The 12,148-nt window shown below is 45.4% G+C and overlaps 1 protein-coding gene across 1 annotated transcript in view; it reads right to left on the bottom strand.

Annotated features, from left to right (window-relative positions):
* Nucleotides 1-12,148, bottom strand: part of LOC124774920 (UDP-glucose:glycoprotein glucosyltransferase) — a 128,283-nt gene that overhangs the window by 45,249 nt on the left and 70,886 nt on the right. Inside the window, exons 12-15 of the mRNA XM_047249596.1 lie at nucleotides 11,062-11,317; nucleotides 10,706-10,912; nucleotides 8,802-9,069; nucleotides 4,638-4,749 (exon numbers count right to left, since the gene is read on the bottom strand). Coding sequence (XP_047105552.1) covers nucleotides 4,638-4,749; nucleotides 8,802-9,069; nucleotides 10,706-10,912; nucleotides 11,062-11,317 — 843 coding nt within the window. The remainder of the gene's footprint in view (nucleotides 1-4,637; nucleotides 4,750-8,801; nucleotides 9,070-10,705; nucleotides 10,913-11,061; nucleotides 11,318-12,148) is intronic.

The raw sequence follows: 12,148 nt of genomic DNA, 5'->3' as shown, positions 1-12,148 counted from the left end.
ATTTTCACACACACACACACACACACACACACACACACACACACACACACACACACACTGCTCCGAGTCTCACCGCACCCACTGGTGTGTGTGTGTGTGTGTGTGTGTGTGTGTGTGTGTGTGTGTAGAGAGAAAGAGCAAGAGCTTGAAAGCTAGTGTAAACACTATTTTCTGCTGCATGTCTCTATGTGCCACACATCAGCTGGCTTTAGAAGTGAGTGGTTGTCTTACTTTATTTATATATACACTACTGGCCATTAAAATTGATACACCAAGAAGAAACGCAGATGATAAACGGGTATTCATTGGACAAATATATTATACTAGAACTGACATGTGATTACATTTACACGCAACTTGGGTACATGCATCCTGTGAAATCAGTACCCAGAACAACCACCTCTGGCCGTAATAACAACCTTGATATGCCTGGGCATTCAGTCAAACAGAGTTTGGATGGCGTGTAAAGGTACAGCTGCCCATGCAGCTTCAACACGATACCACAGTTCATCAAGAGTAGTGACTAGCATATTGTGACGAGCAAGCTGCTCGGCCACCATTGACCAGATGTTTTCAGTTGGTGAGACATCTAGAGAATGTGCTGGCCAGGGCAGCAGTCTCACATTTTCTGTATCCAGAAAGGCCCATACAGGACCTGCAACATGTGGTCGTGCATTACCCTGCTGAAATGTAGGGTTTCGCAGGGATCGAATGAAGGGTAGAGCCACGGGTCTTAACACATCTGAAATGTAACGTCCACTATTCAAAGTGCCATCAATGCGAACAAGAGATGACTGAGACGTGTAACCAATGGCACCCCATACTGTCACACCGAGTGATACGCCAGTATGGCGATGATGAATACATGCTTCCAATGTGTGTTCACCGCGATGTCGCCAAACACGGATGCGACCATTATGATGCTGTAAACAGAACCTGAATTCATCCGAAAAAATGACGTTTTGCTATTCGTGCATCCAGGTTGGTCATTGAGTACACCATCGCAGGTGCTCCTGTCTGTGATGCAGCGTCCAGGGTAACTGCAGCCATGGTCTCCGAGCTGATAGAGCATGCTGCTTCAAACGTAGTCGAACTGTTCGTGCAGATGCTTGTCATCTTGCAAACGTCCCCATCTGTTGACTGAGGGATTGAGATGTGGCTGCACGATCCACTACAGCCATGCGGCTAAGATGCCTGTCATTTAGACTACTAGTGATACGAGGCTGTTGGGATCCAGCACAGCTTTCTGTATTACCCTCCTGAACCCACTGATTCCATATTCTGCTAACAGTCATTGAATCTTGACCAACGCGAGCAGAAATGTCGCGATACGATAAACCGCAATCGCTATAGGCTACAATCCGACCTTTATCAAAGTGTGAAACGTGATGGAATGCATTTCTCCTCCTTACACGAGGCATCACAACAACGTTTCACCAGGCAACGCTGGTCAGCTGCTGTTTGTGTATGAGAAATCAGTTGGAAACTTTACTCATGTCAGCACGTTGTAGGTGTCACCACCGGCGCCAACCTTGTGTGAATGCTCTGAAAAGCTAATCATTTGCATATCACAGCATCTTCTTCCTGTCGGTTAAATTTCATGTTGGTAGCACGTCATCTTCGTGGTGTAGCAATTGTAATGGCCAGTAGTGTAAATGGTCAGGAATGGTTTTTAAGTCTGCCAAAGAGGATAAGCATTCACTAACACACAAACTGCAACATGCATAAAGGAGTTGTGGACAACGGTTAAATTTACTATCCTTCACATCCTCAGTAAATGGATTCCAAATAGCATGATAATAGCCCATTTTGGTTTTAACAAAATTCATAAAATCCTGAGAAAACAGAGGATGTTGCACTATCAGATGGTAGAAACAGGCTGCTATTGTAGGGGTCCAATTTATTTAGAATAAGAACATTATGGAGACGGTCAGGAGACACACAGGAGTCACTGAGAAGAAAGCTACTTTTTTTAAAAATGCTGTTTAGTACAAGTGAAGAACCAATATTTGATAGTCTGAGATAATGCTACTGAGACCATCGGATGTCTCTGGAAGACCTGGGGAACAAGACAGAAAAGAACAGGTTGTGAACAAAGGCAGGTACTGTATTTACTCGAATCTAAGCCGCACTTTTTTTCCGATTTTTGTAATCCAAAAAACCGCCTGCGGCTTAGAATCGAGTGCAAAGCAAGCGGAAGTTCTGAAAAATGTTGGTAGGTGCCGCTACAACTATAACTTCTGCTGTCGAATATATGTAGCGCTACACAGGTATGCTTTGTAGGCACAAAGATAAATACTTTCGCCAAAACCTCTGCATCGTAAAAAAAAAAAAAAAAAAAAAAAAAAAAAAAAAAAAAAAAAAAAAAAAAAAAAAAAAAAGGTGGAAGACGAGCTTTTTTTTCTCCGCCCCGAGTTTCGACCACTGCATTTTCATACATTATCCAACGAAGTAAATACAAATTCCGTATTGTTCGTCTTCGAATGTAGCAGAATTTCAATGTACTACGAAAATCCGACTGGCAAGACTGTTTAGGATGTTTGTCAATATGGCCAACTCTACGTTCTGAATTTTTTCCTACCAGTGAGAAGAGATAGTTGCTAATAGGAACCTGATGAAATGTGAATCACATGCAGTATTCTCTTCACCATAAGAATAATCGAATATAAACATTTTGCCATGTATTCTTTCGCATTTGCTGCTATCTCATTTAAATCCTGTCTGCCTAATAAACTACGAAACTAGAGTGAGACAACAGCAAACGCGGAAGAATATACGTATCGTGTCATGTTTATATTCGTATTATTCTTATGCCTAATGTGATACAGTCAGAAATGAAGCACGGCAACTGACTAGATTTTTAAATCTAAGGTGACTAATTTCTGTGCAGAATTTGATGTACTAAAGAAGCAGCCACAAAGATTTTCAAACGGAGAAAAATTTTCGCCGAACTCTCATTCAGAACATGTTCTATCATACGCAGTCTATTATTTGGTTCTTGTTGATCATTATCAAAGAAAGCAGCAGTGTAAGTAACAACAAATAGCAGTCTCTTGCCATTGTTTCGCTAATGAGACGATTCCTCTCTTTTTTAAGCGGCGGTAGCGCGCACAAAAGCAAGCCGTGCCGCGAGCGGCGACAGGCCGTAAACACGCACTATCAGAATGCGACAAACAATGAATGACACAGTACAGTAATGCATTTTCAGCTTAGGATGACGTGAACACCTATAACAAAGAAAACAGCACTTATCAGATCAAAGCAAAATAAGCAATCGATTCAAACCAGACAGAGCACGTGAAAAAGGAAGGGTACTCATATAAATACGGACGGAGCACCTGACGCATAGCAATGGCTACCTGGTAAAGCTTAACTGCTAAGCTTACGACTCGAACCAAACTACTGTCGCTGTATCGTCATTCATTCGACGTAAATTGTCTCTCATATTACAATAGACCAACTTTGTTTCGATTTGGAGGTGCGGCCTAAAACTTTTCTCTCCCCTTGAATTTCGAGTCGCAAATTTCAGGTGCGGCTTAGATTCGGGAAATTTTTTTTTCCTTTATTTCGAGTCTCATTTCTCAGGTGCGGCTTAGATTCGAGTGCGGCTTAGATTCAAGTAAATATGGTAATCACTTTTGCACATTCTCTTTGAGAGAGGAGTACAAAGGAGGATGTAAATAATGGTATGAAATACACATTAACGGGTGCTTCACAGCAGCTATCTATAGGTAAGTGTAATTATATTTTGTGCAAAATCTGAATAAATATGATTAATTATCATACCACAGTCCCATCTCTGACATATTGACTACATGTTAAATGAATATTTTCAGTGTTCTACAAAGAAATCTGTCACATACCATACAAACTCTTAACATATTACTTCACAGATTAAAGTATTTGTGATTTACTTTTATCAATAATGTAATCATTTTTTATAATCAAAAAGGTGCATTCTATTTTTCTTTGTAATTTTTGTAAATAAAAAATTACTTGATCTTACAAACATAGACTGCAAGATTAACAATGGAAAACCCAGGATGAAATAACAGCAGTATGAATTAGGATAGACTGCTATTTGCCACACAGAGGAGGCACTGAGTGGTAAACAGGCACATTTAAAAGTAGACTAATCTGTTGTACAAGGTCCTTCATCAGAATTAGACTAACACATACGCACTAATCACACACATATGGAGACTGCTGCCACTAAGCACTGAGGCTCTTTTACCTCAGCATCTAGTGATAACAGTGGCAATGTGTGTGTAAGATGCACCTGTATGCATGTGTGTGCATTTTTCTGGATCTGATGAATACTTATCCAATAGCTTAATAAGCTTTCACATGTGTCCATCTCCCACTCAATGCCTTTTTTTTTGTGGGGAGTAGCAATCTAACCTAACTGATATTGTTGTTAAACCACAAGATTAGTGTTCCAGGAATTTAAAAGAACATTAATAAGTTTTGTGTAGATTGCATGAACAGTAATGTCTCCAATTACAATTTAAATCCAACAAAGAAAATCAGATTCAACATGTATAGAGTATTGTCTTTGTCGTAACTTAAATTTATGTATTAATATGCTGGATAGTTCATGTGAAACAGATAATTACACTGAGCTGTGGGTTACTGACCTATAGAGTTCTCTCTTGACAGGTATGTCAAATCGACTTCTTGTTTGTTGTCTTGATACCAGCAAGCCAACAGCTTGCATCAGCACATCACTATTCTCAATAAGATCTTCCTCTGCAATCCATTATCAAATAAGTAATATCAACACACATAAAACACTAAGGTACACATTGACAAAGTTTTGAGCTAACTGCTGTCTAATCATTGAAGTGCATGCCTTTGAGTCCACAAACATTTATCTGTGGAAAGGCTGCTATGTGTTTCAACATATTAAACCTTCTAAATTTACATATTTCCAGAAATAATACTTCATTAGTCAACTTCCATGCAAAATGAATAACGTTGAAAGTAAGACATGGTATCTGTGTTACTTTGTATACATGATGAGCTTAGTTTTGTATTTATGACATATTCTGTATCCTTCAGGATCTCCTCACTATGATTCTATTGAACAAAAGGAACATCTATTAATACCTCTATCTGCCTATCTATGTACTACATATACTTTTCTCTAACAGATATTGTCAATGTATAACAATGAAAGATGAATGTTACACTTATGCTTATATATGGTGAGTCAGTGACTCTTATAATTGCTTTATTAGCAATTCAAACAAACTAATATTCACCAAAATATTAATATAATACTATTTTAAGTCATTTAATGACAAGATTATTTTATTTATAACATTAAAATGTAGTTTGCAATTTGTGTAACAAAATAAAAAATCTGACGGGAAAAATCTGGTTTTCAAAGTTCAGTTCTGTCTCTGAAATTCAAAATACATCAGTTCACAGTACATTGTAAGTATGCAAGTGCAATAGGGAACAACAGTACCATACAATGAAGTGTTGCTATTTCTCTTTCGCATTTGTCTACATAATTAAAGGCCAGCATAGTATATCAATTTTGCTGAAAATTGTCCATTTGACAATAAGCAGTCACAATTAGACAAATACAGCTTTGAGAAAAGATTTTGCAAGCTAAAAGAAGAAATCAGCGTACAAAAGTATATTTTACAGTGGAAGAATGGGAATTAACCCATGCCAATAAGCAATTAATTTATAGTTAGCTACACTGTTGGAGGAAGAAGATTTCTGTTGCCACGAAGAGTACAATAGTTCAGAGCAACTCGTGACAAGCTTGCCTATGCAAGGACTACACACACAGACACACACACACACACACACACACACACAGTTAACAAAATGTGACAGTCTGCTATATTTTACCACAGCTAGATAATAGGAGCCTAAGGCATAGAATGTTCAGTTTAAGTTGTCACACAGTCTTTGTGCATTTCAATGAGAAAAAACTAAAAGGGTTATATAGAGGAGGAGAGCCATGGGGGGCGGGGAGAGGAGGAGAGCCATGAGGGGGGGGGGGAGAGAGAGAGAGAGAGAGAGAGAGAGAGAGACAGAGGAGGGGGGCGGGGCGCGGAGGGGGGCGGGGCGCCGAGGGGGGCGGGGCGCCGAGGGGGGCGGGGCGCGGAGGGGGGCGGGGCGCCGAGGGGGGCGGGGCGCCGAGGGGGGCGGGGCGCCGAGGGGGGCGGGGCGCCGAGGGGGGCGGGGCGCCGAGGGGGGCGGGGCGCCGAGGGGGGCGGGGCGCCGAGGGGGGCGGGGCGCCGAGGGGGGCGGGGCGCCGAGGGGGGCGGGGCGCCGAGGGGGGCGGGGCGCCGAGGGGGGCGGGGCGCCGAGGGGGGCGGGGCGCCGAGGGGGGCGGGGCGCCGAGGGGGGGCGGGGCGCCGAGGGGGGGCGAAGCGCCGAGGGGGGGCGGGGCGCCGAGGGGGGGCGGGGCGCCGAGGGGGGGCGGGGCGCCGAGGGGGGGGCGGGGCGCCGAGGGGGGGCGGGGCGCCGAGGGGGGGCGGGGCGCCGAGGGGGGGCGGGGCGCCGAGGGGGGGCGGGGCGCCGATGGGGGGCGGGGCGCCGATGGGGGGCGGGGCGCCGATGGGGGGCGGGGCGCCGATGGGGGGCGGGGCGCCGATGGGGGGCGGGGCGCCGATGGGGGGCGGGGCGCCGATGGGGGGCGGGGCGCCGAGGGGGGGCGGGGCGCCGAGGGGGGGCGGGGCGCCGAGGGGGGGCGGGGCGCGGAGGGGGGGCGGGGCGCGGAGGGGGGCGGGGCGCGGAGGGGGGCGGGGCGCGGAGGGGGCGGGGCGCGGAGGGGGCGGGGCGCGGAGGGGGCGGGGCGCGGAGGGGGCGCGGCGCGGAGGGGGCGGGGCGCGGAGGGGGCGCGGCGCGGAGGGGGCGGGGCGCGGAGGGGGCGCGGCGCGGAGGGGGCGGGGCGCGGAGGGGGCGGGGCGCGGAGGGGGCGGGGCGCGGAGGGGGCGGGGCGCGGAGGGGGCGGGGCGCGGAGGGGGCGGGGCGCGGAGGGGGCGGGGCGCGGAGGGGGCGGGGCGCGGAGGGGGCGGGGCGCGGAGGGGGCGGGGCGCGGAGGGGGCGGGGCGCGGAGGGGGCGGGGCGCGGAGGGGGCGGGGCGCGGAGGGGGCGGGGCGCGGAGGGGGCGGGGCGCGGAGGGGGCGGGGCGCGGAGGGGGCGGGGCGCGGAGGGGGCGGGGCGCGGAGGGGGCGGGGCGCGGAGGGGGCGGGGCGCGGAGGGGGCGGGGCGCGGAGGGGGCGGGGCGCGGAGGGGGCGGGGCGCGGAGGGGGCGGGGCGCGGAGGGGGCGGGGCGCGGGGGGGCGGAGCACGGGGGCGGGGCACGGGGGGGCGGGGCACGGGGGGCGGGGCACGGGGGGCGGGGCACGGGGGGCGGGGCATGGGGGGCGGGGCATGGGGGGCGGGGCATGGGGGGCGGGGCATGGGGGGCGGGGCATGGGGGGCGGGGCATGGGGGGCGGGGCATGGGGGCGGGGCATGGGGGCGGGGCATGGGGGCGGGGCATGGGGGGCGGGGCATGGGGGGCGGGGCATGGGGGGCGTGGCATGGGGGGCGAGAGGAGGAGAGGCATGGGGGCGGGGAATGGGGGGCGAGAGGAGGAGAGGCATGGGGGGGCGAGAGGAGGAGAGGCATGGGGGGGGCGAGAGGAGGAGAGGCATGGGGGGGGCAAGGAGGAGAGGCATGGGGGGGGCAAGGAGGAGAGGCATGGGGGGGGGCAAGGAGGAGAGGCATGGGGGGGGGCAAGGAGGAGAGGCATGGGGGGGGGGCAAGGAGGAGAGGCATGGGGGGGCAAGGAGGAGAGGCATGGGGTGGGGGGGCAAGGAGGAGAGGCATGGGGGAGGAGCAGAGGGACAGAGAGTAGAAGTGGGTGGGGGAGGAGCAGAGGGACAGGGAGTAGAAGTGGGTGGGGGAGGAGCAGAGGGACAGGGAGTAGAAGTGGGTGGGGGAGGAGCAGAGGGACAGGGAGTAGAAGTGGGTGGGGGAGGAGCAGAGGGACAGGGAGAAGAAGTGGGAGGGGGAGTAGAAGAGGGATGGGAGCAGAGGAAGTTGTGTATCACTGTAAAATACCTACCAACAAACACCGTGAGATGGCTTGAGGAATATTGCTGTAGATGTAGTAGAAAAGACCCAATGACATTTCAACTGCATAATCTGGTCAATCAGAACTATTAAATACCTAGGAGTATCTGTCTGAACTAATGTATGGAGGAAGAATAACTCTTCCATGAATGATTCCATTTACAGCCCTGATTTGACCAGATCTTTTGTATATTTTGTCAATCTGGGATCCTTTGCAATCTGAATTACTAAAAGACATGGAGACTCCAAGAAAAGCTGTATGATTCTCCAAGGGTTCCTTTAGCCAGCATGAGGGAATTACAGAAATACTCAACAAATTAACAATAGAGGCTATAAGAAAGACAGAGTGCTTAGTGAACAGTCCAAGAATCTGGTTACTTCCACCATCAGACATCTTACTTACATGATGACCATAAGAAAAAAGTTAAGAGAAAATTTGGTTCATACGGAGGGGTATCATCACTAATACTACTCATATACCAATTATGAATGGAAAGCAAAGAGGAAAATTATACATGTACCTATTGCCACACAGTATAGGGTGGTTTACTGAGTACAGATGAAGTGGAACTTTGGGGTATGTTAGTTCCTACATCATGTGATGTTGAGTCATCACCAATGTTAAGAAGCCATTACAGAGATATTTATTGTTTTTGTGGAACAATAGGCCACACACAAAAATTTTGCATTTAATTTAATGTTTTGCACACCTACCTTCAGTGAGAACATTTTCCTTCAAGACTTCCATAATTTTTTCACCATAGCTGTTCATGCTGTATCTTTCTAACAGAGAGAAATCATCTGATATAAAGTCCTCATCTGTTTCAAATGGACCAACCATTTGGCCATTTGCTATAACTGCTCTAGCACCACTTGAAATCTTCAGTACAGTCTTGCAGAAATCATTGTGGAGAGCTAGCTCTCTCTGATAAATGGCTCTATCTTTCTTCATAGTTGCTACCAGTTCAGGCACATCAATTCCCTACAGCAAAACAAGTCCTTTTTCATAACCTTGGACAGCAAAGTCAAGTGATTTTGTTTTTTGTGCTACAAAATGTCCTTATTTAATTTCTACAAAGTAACCTATACAAGAAACATTCAGTTACAATAACAATAGCAGCTGATTTTGTTTCAACACACTGCATCTGGTGGTGGCAGCAGCAACAGGATTGGGTTAAATGGAAAACTTGCACTTATATATAGATTTTAAATAATGGTCATGTTTATCCCATTTAACAGCTGCATAACTTTATTAGGTTACAAATTGTGGATTGGCTTCCAGTTTCTAACAAGAAACTTTGCACAATTTGAAGATGCATAAAGAACAAAATGTGATCAGATGCAACTTTATAATAAGGAAAGGCTTTAAGGAGCATTTATGAACTAGGAACTGCCTTTAATCCTTCATAGTGGTTGATGGAGTGAAGTGCTAATGCCAGGAGTATTTTGCCCATTAATCTGCATTTTCGATCAGTCATGAGACTATAGATGTATGCAGTCCACTCCAGTGGACACTCCCTACTAGTGAGAGGGAGAGGAGGGTGGAGGGGAGGGGGGTGAAGAAAAATGGGCAATGCAGTGAACTGAGTGATAACCCATTAAAAATTATCATCTGGGTACTAATATATATCAGCAAATTTACGGTACAGGGTGACCCGCTTTGTTACTGAACTATTTTATTCACAAAATGTATGTATCATCTTCCATTAAGTGGGGGTTATTGCATTGTAATTTTCAGATGGTGCGAATATATAAACAAAAATATGATAATTCCCTTACAATGAGCCATTTACTATTATCATATCCTCCAGTCAATGACATTCCTGAATTCTGTGGCTTCCTACTGCCTATTATTTGCTTCTGTGATAAACACACTGGAAGAAATTGTCAACAGCTTCAAAATCCAGTTTTACATAACAAGTTTACTAAGAAACTTTTATGTTGAGATAATCTATGGTTATATTATGCTGTGAATAATGCAGTTCCCAAACAAACAATACAAAGCTGAAAATGGTTGAGCAATAGACTGTGCAAGATGCAGCTGGAAAGGGGTGACAGTCATTTTTGATCACCTGACTTAAACATTGAAAATAATTACAAAACACTGAAATCAATATTAAAGTAAGATGCCTAGTTATATCTGCTTGAAACATAAGATGAAGGGGTACACAGGGCAAAATCAAACTGAATATAATTTTTTGTAATGAGTGATTCCAATTTTTGAAACTACTGAGAAAGAAGATGAAATCAGTCTGATAACTAAGCAGATCTGTGTGTGTTTATCTATGGCTCTAAGTGAGTTACTTATGACCTGCCCACCTTCTACAGATTTCAAAGTTTTGTCTCCTTTCCTTCTTAATTCTGATTTCTTACATCATTAATTACCAATTAACTGGCAACCATGTCTCTCTACTTTTATCAATGCATAACTATCCCATGTGCGAATTCAAAAGATTTACATCAAAGTGAAAAACGCACTTTCTTCTATGAAGAAACACACTGTTCAAGATGCCCAATAACATAAGGTACCTGAATTTATTATATACATAGTATGATAGTTGCTATTCTATAACAATTTACACTGAAAGGGTTATAATATTCATAACATTAACACTTACTGCTACATTTATATCACTTATGTCCTTCTGACCAGCAGCAATGGCTTGTGCTGATTGTTCATCAGTAAGTATTGAAGACATTAGCTTTGTTGCTTGTGGAGGTTTCAGTACTCGCAGAGCAGTCATAGCTAACATGTTCAAATGCTGTTCAGTGGCATCAGTTTCTGGGTTTAATAGGAGACCCACACGGATATTTCCACTCGATTGCTAAATATAAAACATATGATGTGTTAATTCAGTGCATATATATATATATATATATATATATATATATATATATATATATATATTATTAATAAACTTAAAAGCTTATTAAAACACATTATTTAGCCAACTGTGGTGTTTCTAACTGTTACCATTTGTTCCAACGCAGATAATAGCAGTTGCCTGCCTTTGGCTGTCTGGAGATCCACAACAACCCAGTATGAAAGGATGTGCAGAGCTTTGCCTCGATCCATTTGCTTGTGACTGAAGTACCGAAGTAAACCAGAAGACAGAAGTGTAGCCGTTTTATCACGTGGAGAGAGTGTTTCAAAGGAATCTACAGATCGAGCTGTCCCCATCATGTCCAAATAGCTTTTAGAATCTTGACCTAGCACTCGCTCATTCAACCTGCAATTAAAGAAAATAAATATTTCAATCAAAATCACAGTAGTATCAAATTAGAAAGCACTTTCTAATTTTCATTTCTTATTAACAAAATAATGCAACACAGTGAATGTTGCAGATTATTTGTAGAATAAAAAAGTGATTGAAGCAGAAATTGCATACCAATTTATAAAATTTTTAACTATAATGATGGATCTGTAAGTGTTCCATTAGTAAAACAACAGAAAAAGGGAATAATATGGCATTTATTTGGTAATAAATATGCAACCAGTCACTTTTTTATGATTTATTCAACCATGAATGTTTTCGAGCCACTGCAGGCTCACCTTCAGATGGAGATGTAACAGAAACATTATGTTGTGGACCAAGTGTAGCTTGATGCAGTGCTGATGTTGCTGGCGCAAATGACAAATTTAGTAATCGGTGACGAAACATTTACAAATCCGAAAGTTTTTTTATGTTTTAGGTACTTACATCGCACTGCACTGTAAATGTTCAGTCACCGATTACTAAATTTCCATCATTTTGGCCAGCAACACCAGCACTGCATAAAGCTACACTTGGTCCACAAGATAATGTTTCTTTAACACCTCCATCTGAATATGAGCCTGCAGTGGCTCGAAAACATGTTCATGGTTGAATAAATCTTAATAAAGCAACTGGTTGCATATTTATTACCAAATAAACACCAGATTAAATCACAGTCGCAGTTCGTCATCTGCAATGGATAAACTGAAACGGGTATAATATATTTCAAGGAAGTTAATTTTATCAGCAGCTATATGAATGATCTTTCATTACAACTGGTTTCAATCCACATTAATCATCTTTGTG

This window comes from Schistocerca piceifrons, chromosome 2 (genome assembly GCF_021461385.2).
Source record: "Schistocerca piceifrons isolate TAMUIC-IGC-003096 chromosome 2, iqSchPice1.1, whole genome shotgun sequence".
Lineage (NCBI taxonomy): Eukaryota > Metazoa > Arthropoda > Insecta > Orthoptera > Acrididae > Schistocerca > Schistocerca piceifrons.
The sequence above is the reverse complement of the archived record's forward strand: the minus strand, read 5'-3'. Positions and strand labels throughout refer to the sequence as shown.